Source organism: Narcine bancroftii, chromosome 6, assembly GCF_036971445.1.
Source record: "Narcine bancroftii isolate sNarBan1 chromosome 6, sNarBan1.hap1, whole genome shotgun sequence".
NCBI lineage: Eukaryota > Metazoa > Chordata > Chondrichthyes > Torpediniformes > Narcinidae > Narcine > Narcine bancroftii.
In genome coordinates this window covers 148,526,553-148,547,898 of record NC_091474.1, presented here as the reverse complement: position 1 = coordinate 148,547,898, position 21,346 = coordinate 148,526,553, and the positions used below count along the sequence as shown (strand labels likewise).

General features: G+C 40.8%; 1 protein-coding gene and 3 long non-coding RNA genes across 13 annotated transcripts in view; 3 read left to right on the top strand and 1 right to left on the bottom strand.

The window, feature by feature from the left end:
* Positions 1 to 13,084, bottom strand: part of LOC138736584 (tribbles homolog 2-like) — a 192,425-nt gene extending 179,341 nt beyond the window's left edge. For 4 of the 8 annotated variants that reach the window (XR_011340409.1, XM_069886330.1, XM_069886331.1 and 1 more), the window contains exons 1-2: positions 4,319 to 5,676; positions 3,591 to 3,883 (exon numbers count right to left, since the gene is read on the bottom strand). Coding sequence is in view for 7 of the 8 variants with exons in the window: in XM_069886330.1 (XP_069742431.1) it covers positions 3,591 to 3,883; positions 4,319 to 4,591 (566 nt within the window). In the remaining variant the exon portion in view is untranslated. Of the gene's footprint in view, positions 1 to 3,590; positions 3,884 to 4,318; positions 5,753 to 12,983 lie in introns of those variants that run through there. The other 4 variants (XM_069886337.1, XM_069886338.1, XM_069886339.1 and 1 more) reach the window with 4 other exon arrangements.
* LOC138736586 (uncharacterized) lies at positions 2,184 to 5,150 on the top strand. Its single transcript, XR_011340413.1, has 3 exons — positions 2,184 to 2,819; positions 4,061 to 4,151; positions 4,843 to 5,150. It is a non-coding gene; the product is annotated as an uncharacterized lncRNA (long non-coding RNA).
* LOC138736585 (uncharacterized) lies at positions 5,536 to 14,944 on the top strand. Of its 3 annotated transcripts, none has more exons than XR_011340412.1 (3): positions 5,536 to 5,873; positions 12,264 to 12,409; positions 14,281 to 14,944. It is a non-coding gene; the product is annotated as an uncharacterized lncRNA (long non-coding RNA). The 3 variants fall into 3 exon arrangements; XR_011340411.1 differs by lacking the exon at positions 5,536 to 5,873 and adding an exon at positions 6,071 to 6,535; XR_011340410.1 differs by lacking the exon at positions 5,536 to 5,873 and adding an exon at positions 9,817 to 9,975.
* A 2,106-nt stretch (positions 14,945 to 17,050) lies between these two features.
* LOC138736587 (uncharacterized) lies at positions 17,051 to 17,812 on the top strand. The gene is made up of 2 exons (XR_011340414.1): positions 17,051 to 17,281; positions 17,627 to 17,812. It is a non-coding gene; the product is annotated as an uncharacterized lncRNA (long non-coding RNA).
* The last annotated feature ends 3,534 nt before the right edge of the window (positions 17,813 to 21,346 follow it).

Genomic DNA, 21,346 nt, shown 5'->3' with positions numbered 1-21,346 from the left:
ACTGAACAGTTTCCTTATTGATAAATAAATTAGGTGTTGCAACAATAAGTGCTCAGCTTGTTCAAATCCCTGGTTAAATGCATAGCAGTAGAATAGTGAGTTAGGGAGAGTTACTGAATTCTGCCTCAGGTTAACAACTTTCAGCCACTGAATTCTGCCTCAGGTTAACAACTTTCAGCCATTAAATTTTTCCCAACATAAAATTATACATCGGCACTTATCCATTCTTGGAGATTGTCAAATGTGTGAAATATCACTGCATCTTCATACAGGAAGATTCTTCACATGGAGATGCAAGTTCAATTTAGAGTCTACAAATTATATTAACCCACTTGAGAAGCTCTTGGAACTTCAGCTGCATTGCTTTTTATATTCAAACAAGAGATAATCTGGCTGCAGATCATCCAGTGGCCACTATCAGGAGATATGCATTTTCCTGGTCTGATCAGCTATTGACCATGAGAAAACACTCCACCAAGGTTTTCCTATCTGAATTCTCACAAAGGCTACATGGTTAGCACAAGTTGTTGCGATGCAGGTTCGAATTTGCCACAATCTGTAAGGAGTTTGTACATTTACCCGTGACCACGTGGATATCCTCCAGGTTAGTAGGTTAACTGCTCACGCAAGTGTATTAGAACAGTACAGGCTCATGGACCAGAAGGACTTATTACTGTGCTGGGTCTTGAAATTTAAAGATGGGGAAGACTCCATGCTATACAGAAACCGCAATCAAACACAAGTCACTACATTCAAAAAGACAAAGTAGAGACCTTAGAGATATTTATGTGGTAGCAATGAAATAGTTGGTGAATGATCCATCCAAACCAACTGAACTTTCAAAATAGATCCAGCATTAGAGCTTTATGTCCAATATTGTTTCTTTTATGAAAATGCCAAAAACCCAAAGGATCCCATTTCACCCAAACAGTGTCAATGAAGGTCGTTATGACAATTTGCCTCTACATTAGGGATGTAAATGTAATTGAGAGTAAAAATCTTAGAGATATGCAAATATGATGCATAATGAAGGTTATGAAGTCACAAAGATGCCAGAACCCACTAAAATCTTCAAGCAGAACTTCACAATGAATAGAGAAGCCTGCAAAATAGTTAAGTCTCTGTAACATCCTTAATGCACTTCCAGAACACAAGTTCCTAGCACAATTCTTAATGGATAAAAGAAGTTCTTAAAAAGGTATCAGGTTTTTTTTAATGAATCAGCTACACAATTATACTACTAGTGATTCAGTCCTGCAGAAGAGTAGTTACAAAGCAATTGAAAGGGTTTCTTGCAAATTTTGAATAATGCTGTCAATTTCCATTACATCAAAAAAATTGTTCATGTGCCACTTCTAACGAGTTGTGAACGCGACTTGTGCAAAGTCCCAAATGATGCAAAACTGCCAGAAATAGACAAATTTTGTTATGCAAGCAGGTGATGCGCCAAGTCACATCTCAGAAACACATGCATTCGTTGGCATGCTGAATCAACAGCTTCACAGCTCAAGGTGATTATCGAATGCAGCCAATAACAAAAATAAATCCTTGCTCCCAAACCTTCATTCCTATCCCTTTTTTCTTGTCTGCCGAAATAAGGCATTCATACAATCCCACTTTCAGCAAACAATACTCCCAATTGCTCTGCAGTACAAATAGTATCAGGGACTTAAAAATCTGTATACTTTTTTTGCACATTAAGGAGTGCATTCAAGGTCGAATGACCATCAACAACGAAGACCCAGTTAACAAATACATAAAGGCGTCACTACCAGAAATATTAGTATCAAAATAGGTGTGAGAAAGTAAACAAACTGATACTGTTGAATTACTTTGACGCTTTTCAGCTGAAGTTTTCCAGCCTGTGCGTGTGCAAAAGAGGTTCGGTATAAAAGACAACTTCCTCTTTGACATGGGTAGCCTGATTTACTTGTGCCACGTCCCTTCAATCCGTGGGTAGTTCATGACAGATCCGAGAATTGGCAGGATTCAACTTCTTCCAATTAAAATAAACATCAAAGCAAACCGGTATTCTTACCGATCAGATTAAGGCAGAAGCCGGCACACTCCGCCAGTTCGTATTGTTGCCACCAAGCCAGATGGAAAAGGTAATGAAGACTGAAAGTGAGAGGAAAAATAATAGCTGCTTGGCGAGGCGGGAGAGAGGGAGAACCAGCGCCGCCATTGCTGTGTGAATGAGACCACAGAGCAGCATCCCGGAAGTGCGTTTCCGTCGCCATGGAGACGCGGGGAACTTGCCACCAGGGCTTCACCGCACCACCTCCCTGCTGCAGCTCAGGGCGATTGTCCCTGGACACGAGGGTAAAGGGGGGGGGGGGGGGGGGCCCTCGCCCAGGTCGCGTCACCCATCGAGGAACATCAAAACCCCAACGCATGGGGTTAAACAAAGGCGTATTTGGGTCGAGCTTGGAAATGAACTTTCAACTGTAAAAATCGTAACGTTTGCATTCAAGTCGATGCTGGGTTAAAAATTAGAACTTAAATTGTGCCCCCCCCCCCCATCACAACGATCTCCTAATTAAATATTAGACATGCAAATATGATGCATATTGAATGTGATGAAGCCACTAAAATCTTCAAGCAGAACTTCACATGAATAGAGAAGCCTGCAAAAGAGTCAAGTCTCTGCAACATCCTTAATGCACTTCCAGAACACAAGTTCCGAGCACAATCCTTAATGGCCAAGCAAACCTCTACAACCCCGACTCCCTCCAATACATCAAACCAAGACGGCGCTGCTACAGCCAGTTTCAAGTGCGGTGACGTTACTCCACAGAATCATTGAAAAGGCGGCGCAGGTGCTAAATTAAACTTCTATTCAAAGTGTGTTAATCTTGGACACTTGGGTAAACCATTTCTTTATCTGCATGTTAAATGCAAAATCCAAAACAATGTGGCAACACATCAACATACAAAAAGCAAACACAGAGTGCTTTCATAAAGTTTTCCACTAGGCACTAGCTTCAAAATCATCTCCTTCCGCCACTGGGCTCTGAAGAGTTTATGACCGAGGTATCACTGCGTGGGAAGAATATACAGTATCTTGCAACACCAATGTCTAATTGCGATTACCCCCGATTTCCTCTTCAAGCTCCAACACAGCGACGAGTGAGCGCCGCCTTCAACTGCACCATTATTTGAGAGGGTGAAAAAGTGCGTCAAGCCTACTGAAAACCAACTAAAAGTGCTTAACCTTTTATTCATTTTAATTGTGGGAAAGTTAGAAACGATAGTAACAAAAATGGCGAATAGCCGGAGACAAGTAAGCGTCTGGTTTCTGGAAACCTGGAACAGGCTGACAATTTTGGGACAGAGTTAGCCGGGTTTAAAAAAAAAGGGATTCAGGCTTAACTCAATCGCCAAAATCTTTATCTCAAGAAAATCACCGAGTTACTTTAAATATTTAAAAAGTGATGCCAACGTAATTTACAAGCGAGATCATTGGAGGTGTCCAAGTTTAAACAAAGTATCTTTTTAAACACTGCTACACCTCTGTGGTCTAGCATTAATACATTACAATCTGCGTTATATCTAGTACATTAAAGCGACCATGGGCTGTCAAATCTCACCGTTCTTCATCTTTAAATACAAATTTTCTTAATTTGAGATCTCGCAGTACCACGCCATTATCGTGGCAGTGCGCTACAGCCGAGGTTATCTGGTAGAATAATCTTGCTGCTTCATCCTCTTTGAGCCGTTTGCAAGTGCGAACAAATGAGTGCATATCCCCATGGCTCTTTTCAAAGAAAACGTATGATCTTTGCTCCCCTAGAAGAATTTCAGTTATCTGATTGATGCTTTCGTGTGCAGACAAACAAAAATAGGCCGCTAATGTTTCTTGATATCGACCAATATCGAATACCTGTGGAGGGGAGGGGAGGGGGGAAACATAAATTAAGTTGAACATCTTTAGCCCAGTTCTTCAATAAGCAGATCCGAAATAAACTGAAATAATTTAATTGTTCTACAATAATAAAGGCAGATTTATGGCTAAACATGAATATTTCAATGGTCTTCATATTATTTCCTTGTTTTGCAGCTTTGAAAGAGAACCAATTTCCCCTAAACGAAACAATTAACATATGAAATTAAACTTCACTCCTGATGATTTAAATTCAAGCGTATTAAAGGTTGGTTTTAAAGGATCCAATAGCTCACGATTTATTTTGCCTCTAGTTTCACGTTAACAAAGAGACTGCACTTCCATGCATTTTGCATCTAGTATATTGTTAAACATATAATCGATGATGAAACAAATGGTGTCTCAGTGATTAAAGTATTGGCATTTTTTCTTTACCTTACAAACGAGCTCCTCGCCGCTATGCAAATGCACTGCCCCAAGAACGTAGTCACCCTCTAATGGTTCCAACAATAGATATTGTCCGATTTGAGAAATGCAATGAGACGAATTGGGGGTTTCTGGTGGGCTGGGAGAGCCTAGATTCGGGCTGAAACTCTGGTTGCAGTCACTAGTCCTCACACAAGATAATTCTTCATATTCGTGGTGAGTCTTAAGTCTGGATCTTCCATACCTTACTATGCTGATTGGACTGGATCTCTGTATGCTCATGGGGCTGCAAGTAGGAGTCCTCTCAAAAATAGGAAATAAAGATTGTACTCAAAAAATCCTACTGCGAGATCGTTTGCCCTGTTTTTTTTTTCGTACTTTGGTGTAGGCTTGTAGATCCACTTGTGAATTTCCTTGCAAATTAAAAAAAAAACAGCAGGAGTAAAGTAGGTTTCTTTATTATAAGATAAGCACCATTTGGAGTAACAATGTCGACTATGTTTTTATTGCTACCGTTTTTGTCTGTTGCATAGAACGTTGGGATGTGTCAGATTAAAAGCGAGCAATCAAGTTGAATCAAAGCCCTGGAGTTCTCGAGGCGGAACGTGGAACGCCAGCTCACAATGCTTTTGTTCTTGTGGCTACAAGGAGGGCATCCGGCGCAGCGAGCACAAGAAGAAAGGGGAGCCGAGGCTCGCTCGCAGACCGGCCAGCCAGGTGGCAACTCAACTCCTCGCCCTCCGACTCTAGGTGGCGTCCGATCTCCTCCCTCGCCGTCTTCTCTCCTTGCAGCTGGAAACAAATAGCCTCAAACTATCATAAAACAAGAGTACGGCACTCACTCTCTTGTCATTTGCTTTGCAACGTCCACCAAGTTTAACTTTAAGGGGGTTTCTTGAGCCGACCCGCGCTCTCCCATGAGCAAGTCTTTGGCTGGCGAGTTCCTTCCGATAATTGGCGAGCAGCAATAGATGTGTGTATATAAATTGTATAAAGCAAACAAAAATGTAACAGTCAAGGACAAAAGAGATCAATCTGATCGTGTTCCCTCCGTGCACAGTCTCTTTCTTCCAAGCTTAGGAATAAAACACAGCGATGACTTTTAAAATAAGAACTCGCGATGCTTTTGCTCCTGCACAATTGTTCAGATGACGACCTTGGATGCAATTTTTTTTTTGCAAAACAAAAATCCAAAAGAAAATGACCCCCCCCCCAAAAAAAAATCTGCAGCTTGTTTGCTCAAAATTAAGGGATGGCCGACAGGGCCAGGCCAATCCCTTTCAGCAACAGCCAACATAAGACATTTTCGATCGCTGTGTATTACTTACGTGGCTGCAATCTGAATAATGTCAGCGGCACTCACACTTACTTACATTAAATGCAATCGCTGACTGCGGTCCACTGCGCCTCACACTAACCTGATAAGTGATTGGCCCGCCTCCCGTTTCCACGGATCTGTCAGTAACCCCCAGGCCGAACCTCCCATTGGGCGGAATGCGTGCCAATCCGCGGGTGCGTCACTTCTGGTGTTCCTCTGAGGCTGATCTTCACCTCACTTCGTTAAGTAGGTGATATCCCTCCGCGGCTCGCATCTGCTGAGTCCCCGGGCCCCTTTCGCTGTGTGGGTCGGAATCGTGCTCGTGCGCTGCTTCCATGCGAAAAAAAGTGTTCTGGTTTGGCGGGGTGTTTCCCCACCCCCCCATTCTTGCAACAAAGGGGACAGTGCACTCTTTTCTTGTTACTTTGGTATTCAATGAAGTGGCGGAGGGGGCTGGGAAGCGGTGAACGGGCCGGCAACCTGATCCCGAGCAGCTGCGTCTCTTTATTCATAATTATTCAGAGAGGAGGTGAATGCTGAGTGAGGGTTGTGCAGGAATGTGGTCAGCAGGAAGAAAGCCACGGTTCTTTCTGCTTTCCCCTCTCCTGAAGAGAAGCCAATGAAGAGGCAATGATAACTTCTCGTTATGTTTTGAAGCAGGTCGACAATTCCGAAATCCTCCTCTCACGCAATGTTTCCCTTTGTTGCTGCTGAGACAAACACGTCCTGATTTATTCCTGCCTCACGATGACCCAATGCACAGAAATAATCTTGGACTGAAAACGGTTTCTAAGATAAAAGGTCAAGGAGTTTGTCATGAATGAAACTCCTCTATGATTTCCCAGGTCTTGGTCCCTCCAATGACCGTGGCTATTGTTTGTTCACATTCCTTTTGTCTTGAAACCCAGGTATGGCCTATCTTCTACTTTGTTTATCTTGACTCACCCTTGGCAGAGTTCCACTCCCCATTCATTAACTTCGGCCCTGGCATGTGGATGTTGGGGGCCTGACATTCGTCAACCAAATGACTCTGTTTGCATTTGATACACTCCACGTGCTTCTTTGAATTCTTCCAAACAAAATATAAAGCAATGATTGCTGCATTGCTTCAGTGGGCCGTTGCACTGAGATTGATTTGGATGAGTTGATACTGCAATATTGCTTTTCTTGTGTAATTTTATTTCTGAAAGATTTGTCCAGCTTGGAGTGGTTTCACAACCCCACTGGGTTGAGCTGAATAACATTGATCAAGTTGCATTGCTTCATAATGCAGGGCTTCCCAAACATTTTGAGCTTGCGGAACCCTTTCGAAATCGTGGAACCCCAATGGACAGTTACAGTTTAAAAGACCTGGTATATACACAAACATGGTAAGAAAGTGAATAAACTCACCAGCAGCAGATTAACTACCACCCAGGTCTTAGGCTGAACTCTACCCCACCTCTACCTTGTTCTGCCACAGGCCCAGGCTACCCTTGAAACTCTCCACCACTGGCCTGGCTACATTTGCTCAGCGGCCTGTCACATTAGACACCACTGGCTGCACACCCCTCCCTTTGTTCACTTACTACAGGTCAGAGGTTGGATGCTGGTATTTCGGAGGCCCCTCCTTGCACACACTGCAAATCTTCATGCTGCTGCCACCAGCTCCTAGAAACCACCACTCGTGTAACCACAGCAATGGTGCAGCGCCAACTCTGGCCCACAGTCACCCACTTTACCCGTGCAGATGGTTATTACTCCCTGTCATTTCTTCCATGGCATCCCTAAGCCTTGGAACAAGTTTGGGAAATGCTGATCCAATGAGTGTTTTCACTTGGCAAAACTGTCTGTTGATAGTGGCTTCAGTTGCACTAACTTGATCTGAACATTGGGGGAGCCCCAAACACAGAAAATTTGTGGCCTGTTATTTGTTTCTGTGTTCTGTCCAACCATCTAAGTCACTGCAGGCCTCATCTACCCAAAATTGCTGATGGTCTCCACATGACTAGGTTCGATGTAATTTACTAATTGGTACAGTAACTGGTCACTTTGCAAGTCAGCACAATCTTTATGTGAGGCATTTTAAAATTGAAAATATGCAATTATTGCCAGTAAATAAAGATCAGTGGAGATGTTCTGCTGTTTTCTTGTTTGTAAAAAGTTTGAAAGATGGGATGCTTTTTGATTAGGAGCAATTTCTTTAGTCCAAGAGTGGTGAATCTCTGGAATTCATTCCATCAATGACTGGAGGCCAAGTAATTGGGTAAATTTAAAGTGGAGCATGCTTAATTCTTGATTAGTAAGGGGTGGAGGAAGGAAAATTAGGTTGAAAAGAATACATTAGTGATGATTTAAATCATGGAGCAGACTTGGTAGGCCAAATGGCATAATTCTGCATCTGTCTCTTGTTGTATTGTGATCTTCTGGAGTTTATTTTAAGCAATTTCAACCATCCTACAGCAATATCACATACTATTCCATTGCCTTCAATGTCTTTAATGTAAAGATTTAGAAAAATATACAATGTGTGATGACATTCACTTTTGATTATGCCATGCTTGATGAGGGTGAAGAGGAATTTAGTCAACATCTAAACATTAACTTTTTAATAATAAATCATGGACCTGGCAGCATTTGAAATAGTTTGTAATCTTGATAATGCAGGCTATTTTTTTATTAACAATATTTATTTTATACATGTATTGCTTGTCTGTATGTATGTTATGTCTTGTTCTGTCTTTGCATGTTTTGCACCGAGGACTAGAGAACGCTGTTTTGTCGGGTTTTACTTGTGCAATCAAATGATAATAAACTTGAAGTGATTCCAGTAAACTTAATGTAGAATTTCCATGCCTTTGCATGGAAAGCGGCATTTGATTTGATTTATGCCAAATTCTCTTCTTTGGCTTGGCTTCGCGGACGAAGATTTATGGAGGGGTATGTCCACGTCTGCTGCAGGCTCGTTGGTGACTGACAAGTCCGATGCGGGACAGGCAGGCACAGTTGCAGCGGTTGCAAGGGAAAATTGGTTGGTTGGGTGTTGGGTTTTTCCTCTTTTGTCAGTGAGGTGGGCTCTGTGGTCTTCTTCAAAGGGGGTTGCTGCCCGCCGAACTGTGAGGCGCAAAGATGCACGGTTGGAGGCGATATCAGCCCACTGGTGGTGGTCAATGTGGCAGGCACCAAGAGATTTTTTTAAGCAGTCCTTGTACCTCTTCTTTGGTGCACCTCTGTCTCGATGGCCAGTGGAGAGCTTGCCATAGAACACGATCTTGGGAAGGCGACGGTCCTCCATTCTGGAGACGTGACCCACCCAGCGCAGTGGGGTCTTCAGCAGCATGGATTTGATGCTTGCGGACTCTGACAGCTCGAGTACTTCGATGTTGGTGATGAAGTCATTCCAATGAATGTTGAGGATGGAGCGGAGACAGTGCTGATGGAAGCATTCTAGGAGCCGTAGGTGATGCCGGTAGAGGACCCATGATTCAGTGCCGAACAGGAGCATGGGTATGACAACGGCTCTGTACACGCTGATCTTTGTGTGTTTCTTCAGGTGGTTGTTTTTCCAGACTCTTTTGTGTAGTCTTTCAAAGACGCTATTTACCTTGGCGAGTCTGTTGTCTATCTCTTTGTCGATCCTTGCATCAGATGAAATGATGCAGCCGAGATAGGTAAACTGGTTGACCGTTTTGAGTTCAGTGTGCCCGATGGAGATGTGGGGGGGGCTGGTGGTCATGGTGGGGAGCTGCCTGTTGCTGCCGCCACCGGAGGCCCGAGGTCCTGTTGCTGCCGCCGCCGGACGCCCGAGGTCCTGCTGCCACCTGGGGGGGCCTGAGGACCCGTTTCCACCCGGGGGGGCCCGAGGTCCTGCCTGAGTCTGCCTGAGGTAACAACCGCATCGCGGGGAGAGACAGCCAGCCGAGACCGCGCCTGCCCGCACCGCTGCCCGAGCACCGAACACAGGCCGCCGTCGCCGGGCAAACCCGGCAGCCCGCACAGCCCGACCGTTGGCAGCCGAGCCCCGGGCCGGGAGCGATCAATGAGAATTGTTTAGTGTATTTCAGAATTTAATACACATCTCAAAAACCAATAGTCTAAACACTAACAACTGTGAACTCCATTGCAGAGTTCTCTCCAGTCTTAAAAATTTATGCCAAATACATTTGCACCAATCCTACATTTAATTAAATGTTATTCTTCCCCTCAACTCCCTGCAGATTTTAACACTCACCTACACTAAGGACAATTCACTGAACTCAATTAACCTGCCAATCAACATCTCTTTGGTGCAGGAGGAAACGGGAACATCAAGAGAAAACCCATTGATTCGCAGGGAGAGCTTGCAAACTTCCAGCAGACAGCAGCAGAGGTTAAGACTGGACCTGTGAGGCAGCAGTTTTAATGCATGTCCCACCATGATTTAAATCTTTACTTTTCCTAAGGTGCAAGCGTGCAAATCATTTTCCTCCACGGAGTGTAAATAATGAACCACCGGAATAATTATTACTCAATGTTGCGGTTTTTAAAAATTACATGGGAAGCTGTTTGTATGCATTTTCTATCTTGTGAATTGCATTTTAATCCAGTCCAGATTTATTGTGTAATATTATTTTGTACAAAATTACTGTTGGCTTTTTGTGCATGGCTACACATCAAACTGTAGCTAATGTAATGCGAAACTAACAACCTCCTTGAACAATGGAATTGGATGATTGATGAGGGAAAAGTTGCATTGCTTTTTTTAAGGAAATTGTAGCAGGAATAGGACGTGAGGTTCCTTAAACAACCCCCACATTTGATTGCTACTTACTTTGGCTTTAACTACACTTTTTTTGGTCAGTTTCCCCCATAATCATTGATTTCCCTATAATAATTCTCTATCTCAGCCTTGAACATTTCAATGACTCTGTGTTCACTGCTGTCTAATGTAAAGAATAGGGGAGGGGGGGGAAGAAAGGTCATCATCTGAAATAATTTTTTATGCATCTCTCTTAAGTTGGCAATCCTGGACCCTATTCTGTAATTATACATTTTCCTTGGAGGGAAAGCATCTTCCCTTCATCTCCAAAGTATTTATTTTCTTTGTAAAATATTTTTATTGAGTTTAACATACAAGCATAAATACAGAAAACGACAATTGCATAATAATTCAGTTGTATACAAGTAAGAAAAAAAGTCGGTGGAAAAAAAGTAGATAAAACAACATCAATAATTGCTTATAATACCTCAAAAAATTTAATTGAAATGATCCATGCAACCATATTAAACCCATTTGTTGAAATAACGTATAAAATAAAGGAAAAAAACTCAAAACTAAATCTACTCTATCCTCATCCTCTAATTACGGTTGTCTTACACATTAATTAAAAAAAAATAATAATAATGTGGAACCACTGGTGACTCCTGGAGAACAGACAATGAACCAGCAGAACATATAATTGTTAATCCTTCCAATTAAAGAAAAATTCTAAGAATGGGCTCTACAATTTCATAAATTAAAACTTTCTATCTTGAATATATCTAATTTTCTCTAACCTTAAATAGGACATTACATCATGTAACCACTGTGTATGAGTAGGGGATGAATCATCTTTCCATTTCAATAAGATTGCTCGTCTGGCTATCAACGTGGTAAAAGCTAAAACCTTTTCCTGAGATGCCGATTTAAGTTTATCTGAATCATGAGAAAAACCAAACAAAGCAATTAACGGGCAAAGTTTCAAATTAATCTTAAGAATTGTTGATAAAGTTTGGAGAATGTCTTTCCAGAATCTCTCTAAATTTGGGCACTCCCAAAATGTATGGATCAGAGAAGCTTCAAAAATTTAACATTTCTCACATAATGAATCAATATCGGCATAAGAATGAGATAATTTGAGTTTGGGCATAGGGAGGTCTGTCTACCACCTTAAATTGTAATAAGCAGTGACTTGCACAGAATGAGGACTTAATCAAGCTGAGAGTGGAGAACCAATCTTCACCTGGAAAAAGTTCAAATCTCATTCCCAATCACTCTTGATTCCAGCCATGGGGAATTATTATGAATACATGATGTTAATCCAGCATGAAACTAAAACTATAAACTAAAAAAAATCCACGGGTATTAGCATTGGAAATTTGCGTAACATCGGAAAGCTAAGACTGAACCAAAGTATTTCCAAATTTGTGCACAAGATACAAGGTAGAGGAAATACTTGATGATGGGAGGAGAAACTTTCTTTCCCAAGTAGTAAACTCTTGATTTCAATTGTTCTGATGAAAGGATATTTACATATTGTGGTGAATAAGTTGGATCAATTCCAAAATGTTTGTGCCTATATCCATTGCCAAAAATATGCCAACTCTGTGCTGCCTAACTTTTAGAGTTTTTTTTTCTCTGCGATCATCATTCATTTATTCATAGAAGCAGGAGAGCCAAAGTCAATTAATACATCTTCAAATGCCACATTGTACTAACTGTTCTATTAACCTCAACCACTGCTCAAGGCACCATACTGCCATCACTTACTTCCAGCAAGTTATCAATTAGGGCATTGTACCCTGATAATTAACACATCTGAAAATCTTGCTTGAAATTTCTGTCAGCTGCTCAAGTTGACAGCAACCTCACAAAATAATTTAATGGCATTGACTGCCTCATTTCCTTCTCTCGTGCAGGTCAAAGAGATACAGCATTAGAAACAGCAAAAGCGAATGGAGGGCAGGACAATCCTGTCTTGCACGGTAGAGATGATGCCAATCACTGTTGGAATGGTTCATGTTGAAACCACAACATTTTTGACATTGAGGATGCAGGCACTTAAGTAAGCGGCTTATTTTGTGCTCCCCTTCCCCAAACCACAACTTTGCCCATGTGCACCAGATAAATGCAATCTGGCAATGGAGCAGAGGAATAATGAGAAAGCAGTGAGATGGAGGCCAGTGTCACTTGACATCAAGTCAGATGGCATTCAAGTGCATGTGGCGAAATCCTGTGTTCAAGCCGCCTGCAGCTAAGTCAAGGACCAAGAATGGCACAGGTACTAGTTTGGCAGAGGACAAGTTTTGCACACATGCTCGGTTCAAAATTTAATTCCTGTACATGCTGCTGCTCCCTTATCCACAACTTTATTTCCCTATTTCAAATTTTCAGTCTTTGCAGAATTTTCCCTTTTGTGCATTTTGTAGTACCTAAAATTTGGTGAATATTCTATATTTAGGAAACTTAAGTGAAAAAGTTTTTTTCCAGTCAATTTAATAACTTCCTTTAGCTATATTCAATACATATTGGTTTTTGATCCCACTTTCCTGCTTTCTCTCTGTTCTTTTATAATCATCTTCCACAAATTATTCAGAACTATTTTGAAGCCTTTGATTTATTTAGCATTGATTACCTACCACATGTAGCTGAAGAATCTACATTCAGACATCTTGAGGGTGAAAAAGTTTCTTTCAATTTCTTGTAGATGGTGGCCTCAGGAATTTAGGACGTACATTAATGGGAATGATCAGTTTACCAAACACTTTTATCACTTTAAAGTCTGAGTGGGCTTTGTTCTGTATGTGGCAGAAATTGCTGTGTTGCTTATTTCTGTTGGTTCACTGCATCAACAGTTGGGTAATTATTTTGGAACTGTCACAATATTAACACAACAGACATTGTTGCATAATATAACTTGGTAGGCAAAGCAGAGTGATGTGAGAAATAATAACCAAATTCTTCTGTTTAAAGGAAGCTGCTCTGTCATGACATGCAATCCAGGAATATGCTTTTTTTTAATGAGAAGCAGCCTTGCTCAATGTATCCTGACTTTGTAACTCAGAAAGGAAAATGAAGGTTCTTATTTTAGTACATCTTGAAGTGATCTGGCCTGAAGTTGTACAGGGAGAGGAAGCCATTATTTCATCCAATTGAGATATATTGAAACCCTGGTCACAAAATTGTACTTCTTGCAGTGTAATTTGCTGTAAAATTTTCCATTTGTTTATCTCCTCAGTGATATCCAATTCAATAAGATATTTGTTAATGGAGACTTTTGCAAAATTTGCCCCCTCTCCTACTTTCAACAGTTAATGCAAATAAATGTCTTGCACTATAGTGTTTTTGTACAGGACAACACTATATCTGCTTAAAAGCTGGGATTTATCGAAGATCATGAATAGGAAGGATCCTGCCACAGAAACCAAATAGACAAATTAAAGCAATTCTCCACTACTTAAAAAAAAATCATTTGTTATCAAATTGATTACATTAAATGCATGTAGCTAACACCTTTCTACTGTCTTGAAGTAAATTGTTCCAGTATGGTGTTCCAGACAAATCCAAGTTATTTCCTCAGTATGACTAGTACTGTAATTTTGATGAAAAATCACTCTGGCAGATAGAAACTATTATGTTGAATCATACTACATGAAAAATTTGCTAACCCTTCTAGACACAATGAAGAAAAATAATCATAGTTTGTGGTCAACTATCTTGACAACTTCAATAGATTTCAATCTTACATAGGATATAAATTGTGACAACAAAGGGGATAAATCTATTCTAGGATAATCTACATGATGTAGTAAAATTTGTATTGATTGTGTTTATATGTGTGGAAGAGTCGATTATGGCAGCGTGGTTGCTTTAAGGAACCAGAATATTTTAGTGTTTTCTTGCTTTTCTAACCTATCTTCCTTGTTTCTTCCAAAGCATTCAAATCGTCCTCTTCTATGCCACAGGTTGCCTGCAACTACAGTATCTATTTTGGAGTTATCAGCTATTAAAAATGGTTGCATATTTTGGACAGAAGATGTTGCAGCTTTAAGCAGTATATGTTTTCATTCATGATGTTCTGTTTGCAAAATGTTCTGTACATTTTTTCATGTAATTATGTCATAAACATTTCTATTAATTGGTCCAATGGCAGGATGTCTTCCTCTCCACACATTGTCCCCCTAAATTAACACGAAACAAATGTAAATTTTCCTGGTAGTGCATTATTCGGCTTCCTCCTTGTGCAGAAGGGTATTTATGGTTCCAAGAATCTTCACTAATTGATGATATATTTCCTTACTGTATTAAAAGTTTTCCACAAAGTCCTGTTATAAGTTCAGCACACTGTACTGTGTTCTTTCTCATGACTGTTTGTTGTGAGGTCATGGGAATGTTACTATTATGTATGTGGTAATCTGAATGCTATCAGTTTGCCAAAAACAAATGTACACCCTTTCAGTGGTGACAAAATGTTTTCAACATCTTCCCAGCTTCTGCATCACCACACAGGATGTGCCTAAAATTGTGTTTACTAAAAACCTACAGAAGCTGCTCTTCTGTTCTTATTAAACTGAAATCTCATGATGAAAGTTTTCTGAAATTGGGGCATTGACTTTTCCTTCCGACTCCTAGTTAAAAGGGAATGTTACCATATTAGTAATGTACTCTGAACCCAACTTGTAGATAAATGCCCTACTTGTTTGGGTTAGATGGCCTTCTTGTTCTGTAACATTAGTGTAGAGCTCGTCGAAAGAACCAAAGATTTGTTTGATCCAAACCAAGGCTTTTATTAGCAAAAGACAGGAGCTCTTCACAGGTGGCCAACCAGTCCGGAATGATCCGACCTGGCTAGGGACACAACCCTTTAAGGCCCAGACAGTAGGCGTGGCTAAGCTCTCAGCCAATCGCTGTAAGCACAGTCATTACACTCTAGATACTGTAACTATATACATTGGTGATAGGTCTGTACTATCACAATTAGTCCTCAATTTTATTTGCTTTGTTCCCCCTTTGTTGTTATGTGGACTTGAGACTGACAACTAAATTAAAATTGAAGAATTAATTTGACATGTAAACACAATTTTTTGAAAAGAACTGATAATTAGCTTTGAATAACTGTATAGGCCTGTAAAAACAAAAATGAGTTTAAATAGTACACTGGAGGAATGCAATAGTATGAAGCATTTAAACTGAATTTCTAACTGGGGAGAAAATTTATAATCCACTAACCAACAATAAGTCAAGGAAAGATGCAAAAATCAAGAGTAGAATGATTCCAATCTACAAAAGAGCAAGAGTTGCATTGTTTATCATCGTACTTAATGTCCACAGCTTCCACAGATGATTTGCTTAGTGTGATACAGGAGTCATTTGACTTATTTTGGCTCCTTGATTGGAGATGGGGTAGGAAAAGGGTAAATATGGAGGTGGGGTGGGAAAAGAGGAAATATTTCCTCTTTTTCCAACCCTTCCCCATCTCAATTTTTCTTCTATCCCTGGAGGTCATGCATGCCCTTCAATTATACCTTTCAGTTCATTGCCAGTTACCTACATTAAGAAGTACCATATTTGACAGCATAGAAGACCCACTTTCTCCCCACCCCCCAAAAAAAAATTGGCTCAAAAATAGCCCCTGGGTCTTGTATGCGAAGTTGAAATCAGGGTGATGATGGTAAGTAACCATCGTCGCTGCATGGCTCAGTATCAGGAAGGGATGGATTCCCTGCTGTCCACCCGGTATTGCCGCCTGGACCTGGTGTCAGGGAGGGATCCGCTTCTGTCCACTTGGCATTGTCGTGATGGCCACTGAGCAGGTCGCTGGCTACTCGCCTAGCTTCAAGAGGCCTGCATAATTGCTGCGGCTGTCCAGGAAGCGGGCCAGCAGCTTCACGGGCCATCTTCCCTGTGCTTTCCTGAGCTGCTGCTCGCTCACTTCCCCTGGTGATAAGGCTGACCACAGCAGCCCCTGCCAGCAGCGCAAGAGGTGCAGGAGGAACCTGTTCACCCACATCGCCAACACCTGCGGGTTGCCAGTGGGGACTCCAGTCCCTGGGGCTGGACGGCCTGCCAAGGTAAAGCCTCATGGCAAAGTGAGTGAGAACTGAATCAAAAACATTATGCTTACCCATAAATACACCGAAAAAATTCTTAATATTCCCTGCTGAAATGGAGGGTGGGGGAGGGTGATCATGTGCCTGTGGGTTTTCTATGCTGTCAAATATGGTCATTTAAAGCAACTATTTAATCTTCCAATATGCCTTTGGGTTGTGAGAGAAAATGGAATACTCAGCAGAAATCTATGTAATCACTCCAAGCAGACAGCACCTGAGAGCAGGATCAAACCAGTCTCCTGGAGCTGTAAGGCAACAGCACTAACTCAAGCAGCACTGAGCTAGCCATCGGCTTGTTCAAGAACACTTCACTTGATCAACAATTCTAGTTTAATTACCAGTACATTTACAGCTAATAAACGGAAATGCTGCAATGCTAGAAATCCCGGGCAACATCTGTGGAAAGGGAAACAGTTAATCTTTCAGGTTGTTGATCTTTGACTTCAGTCCTGCATCATGGATTGCATGCTTTTACCATCAATAAACATCACTAGCATATCCATTACTAAAATGTATCCCAACAATTAAATCCAGCTGCAACTAATGTTAAGAGAATGTCAAAAGTTACCTTGCACATTCCTTTGGTGACTGTGTGCTTGTTTACCAATTCAAGTACTCTAACGAAATGTTCCGCAATGGCTACAGCAGGGAAGAAGGAAGGCTGCTGAGGTTCTATTCAGAAAGTTAGATGTTTGAGCAATCCTTTTGTCTGGCTGTTGTCTCACTGTTTGCTGGCACAGTTTGACCTGCCTTTCTGTGCTGCGTCAACAAAGGATTCGGGCAAAGTGAATAGCTGGACAGTCGGCATGTTTTCCTGAGAGAGTATAGTAGGTATTTGCCATAGATATCCAAGGTTGCTCTCTAGAACCTCTAATAACTCCATGCCTGATTGGAATGAGCCAAGAGCACCCATTCCACATGGGTTCTGGGACTCTGTAAATGGACATACACAGCACACAGATCCTTTCATACTTACTTTCATGTATGATTTACATTCCAGGTCATCATCATTACATGGAGTAAATAATGCAGATGTATGGAATTTAGCGTTACGTGAGTCAGAGCACTGATTCTGACTATTTGAAAATGCAATCAGAGAAAAATGACACAAACTACAGTACAACTCTGAAATCAGATTCTCTGAAATCCTCATTTATCTGAATTTTTTTCAGAATTGAACAGATTGGGGATGTCTGGCTCCCAGCAGCGGCAGCAGTGGATCCTGCCCTCCCAGTGGCAACAGTGGGATCTCAAGCTCCCGGGCTGGAGCAGGACCTCAGTGGGGAGGTGTTGGGTGATTGACAGGGGCCAACATTTTTTTTTGGGTGAGAATTAAACATTATTTTGATGCTTAAAAAGTCTTACATTGTTGTTTGTTGTTGTTTAAACGCTGATACAAGTGATTTGCTGTTGCTTTTAGCCTGCTTTTTTAAAAAAAATGACCAATTCTCTGAAAAAATTGTTTATCCGAAATGGGCCCAGACCTGACCATAAATGGAGTTGTACTGTAATTATATATAGGCAATATTGTTTATTTTTTGCCTTGTTTTGGAAATCCATTTTTTAAAATCTTGATTTATCTTGGAGTTCACACAATATAAATTATTTGGTGGCAGAAGTGATAATATTGCTCATAGTATGAAATAAAATTTTCAACACTTCATTTGTTACTCTTTAGTATGGATAACTTCACTTGATTAAAGAGAAATCTGATTTGAAAAATAGCTTTTTAAAAATTTTAAACTGATAACTTACAACAAATACATGACACCTTTCCATGTTCCCTGCATCACAAAGAGCAAGGAAAATGGAGAAATGTCAATTTTTTAAAATTTATCTCACACTGAGGAAATCAAATTAGATAATGCTTCCTGCAGATGCATGCAGCTTTAAATGCTTTTCTATGCTTGTTTTCTTGGAGAAATTCAGTGGTTGATACTTGGTTGTAATTGTAATTAAATTTCTATGTACTGTGTATGCTAGTTGTACCATTAGTTCAAAGCGTTAGCTGTTTGTCGAACTTTGTCAGCAAACTAATCATTAAAGTGCCTGACTTGAAGTTAAACTTATTCATAAACTATAATCCAGTGGTTCTCGACCTTTTTCTTTCCACTCACATACCACTTTAAGTATTCCCTATGCCATAAGTGCTCTGTGATTAGTAAGGGATTCCTTAAAGTGATATGTGGGTGGAAAGAAAAAGGTTGAAAACCACTGTCTTAATGGTACTTAATTGACTCATTATGTGCACGGTTTCGTAACTCCAAAGAAAATGGGCCAATGACAATTTTTCTCAAGCAAATTATTTCAGTTACAATTGGGTCTAGAGCAGTGATTCTCAACCTTCTCTTCCCAATCACATATACCACATTAAGCAATCCCTTACTAACCACAGAGCAACAATGGCATAGGGATTACTTAAAGTGGTATGTGAGTGGAAAGAAAAAGGTTGTGGACCACTGCTATAATCCCTTTCTTTTACTTGAGTTACACAACTTATTTTTCTTAATATAGTCTCTTGACAATATTTCTACAACAGTTGCACAAATTGTGATAGTTACACAAGAGTTTTCTTGACATATACAAACATTGAGTCCTCTTTGACTACTCGGCTATGATTTTTGAGTCCTCTTTGGCCACGAGAAGGTTGCCGGAGGATTTGAGAATGACAAATGTGGTCCCCTTACTTGAAAAAAATGTAATAGGGAGAGTAATGGGAATTATAGACCAGTGAGTCTTATGTCAGTGGTGTCCAAACTACTGGAGAGGATTCTTAAGCTTAGGACCTATGAGCATTTAGAAAAGTGCAGTCTATTCCAGGATAGAACACATGGATTTATGAGGGGAAAGTCATGCCTCATGACCCTAATTGAATTTGTTTGAGGAATAACATATGAGGGAATTGATAAAGGAAGGGCGGTAGATGTGGTCTATATGGATTTTAGAAAGGCATTTGACAAGATCCCCCATGATAGACATTCAGAAAGCCATGAGATCCACGGAACCTTGGCAGTGTGGATAGAAATATTGAATTGCATGTAGAAAGCAGAGAGTAGTAGTGGATGGTAAGTATTCTACCTGGAGGTCAGTGATCAGTGGAGATCCACAGGGATCTGTCTGGAACCCCTGCTCTTTGTGATTTTATAAATGACCTGGATGAAGAAGCGAAAGGATTGGTCAGTAAGTTTATAGATTATATGAAGGTTGGAGGAGTTGTGGATGGTGCTGAAGGTTGTCGTAGGATAAAGACAGGATGCAGAGTTGGGTGGAAAAGTGGAAGATGGATAAGTGTGAGGTGATGCATTTTGGAAGTTCAAACCAGAAGGCTGAGTACACGGTTAATGGTCATTTACTTTAGAATGTGGATGAAACGAAGGATCTTGGGCACAAATTCATAAAACCCTCAATCGGTTACTGCGCAGGTTGATAGGATATTTAAGAAGGCCAAAAGGATGTTGGGCTTCATTAATAAGGGGATTGAGTTCAAGAGTTGAGAGGTCAAGTTGAAACTCTTCAAATCTCTGGTGAAATTGGGCGTTATGCGATGTGGACGTTGTGCGAGCACCATATTACTGCATATACTTAGCAAAGCTATATGGGTTAATGAATTTGGCTAAATTAAACTGTTTTAATTTTTTTCTCTTTTAAAATTTTATGTAAGCACTTTCTTAGCCTGTATCACACACAATTTAACAAAGAGGATCAGGGTCATCCACAGCACTGTTCTCAACTTCCACTGGAAGAGTTTCAGGTCGAATAACCTCCATTGATGAACTGTCGGTAATGCCTGAAGGACCTGGCTTAAACTCTTCTTGGGGAGCTGTCGGCTTCTTCAGAAATATGTCTAGTGTTGTTTGCCTAGTTTGCTTTTTCTTGACTTCATAAATTTCTTTATATGCAGCAAAAACTGCATGAGGATTCCTCTCTATCAGTGAAGTGTTCAGTGTTTGGGTCTATCTCTTTAGCAAGCTGTTAAGGTCTGCAAAGAATTTGCCTAACCCCTTAACAGTGAACCTCTTCTATACCTGCTCTTATTCTCCTTCTCCAGTCTCCTTTTCCCTTGCCTCTTCAGCAATTCACTCTTGTTCTAGCTCCAGCAACTCTTCATTTGTTAGTTCCTCAGGAACCACCTCTTGGGGTTATTCAGTGTCCTCATCATCTTTTGTCTAGGATCAGGTTATTGTTTACCATGTCAACAACAGCTCAATTAATCCTTGCAATTTCATCATCTTTTTCAAATCCCTTAAAGTCATGCACGTACCACTTCAGTATTTGTTCCATATGCTATTCATGCACTCTTTGGTCACATCATCTCAGGTCCAAGCAAGGTTCTTTATGTTGTGAAAAATGTTGTGGTCCTTCCAGAACTTTATTAGTGTTGACAACAGCCTGAGCAAAGGTTCTCTTCAGGTAGTAGGCCTCGAATGCAGCAATATCTCCTTGGTCCATTGGCTGGATTAAAGAGGTGGTTTTTGATGGGAGGAACACCAATTTGATGTTGGTGTGGCAATCACCAATGAAAGGGGGATGTCCTGGAGCATTGTCAACAGTTAGCAATATTTTGAAAGATATGCCTTCTTCCAAGCAGGACTTCTCCATTTCATTGGCATAGCAATTGAGAAGGGCATCCTGAAACAGCATTTGTGTCATCCAGGACTTTTTATTGCTCTTGTAATAAACCGATAAGGTGTGTTTGTTAATGCTCTTGAAAGCCCTGGGGTTTTCACTATATACCAAATAAGAAATGGTTTTAACTTGTAGCTGCCAATATTGGCTCCTAACAACATTGTCACTCTGTCTTTAAGTCTTAAAGCCTGGTATTGACTTGTCCCCCTTATGGATGAAGGTCCTTTCGGGCATTCGCTTCCAGAATAAGGAGATTTCATTCATAT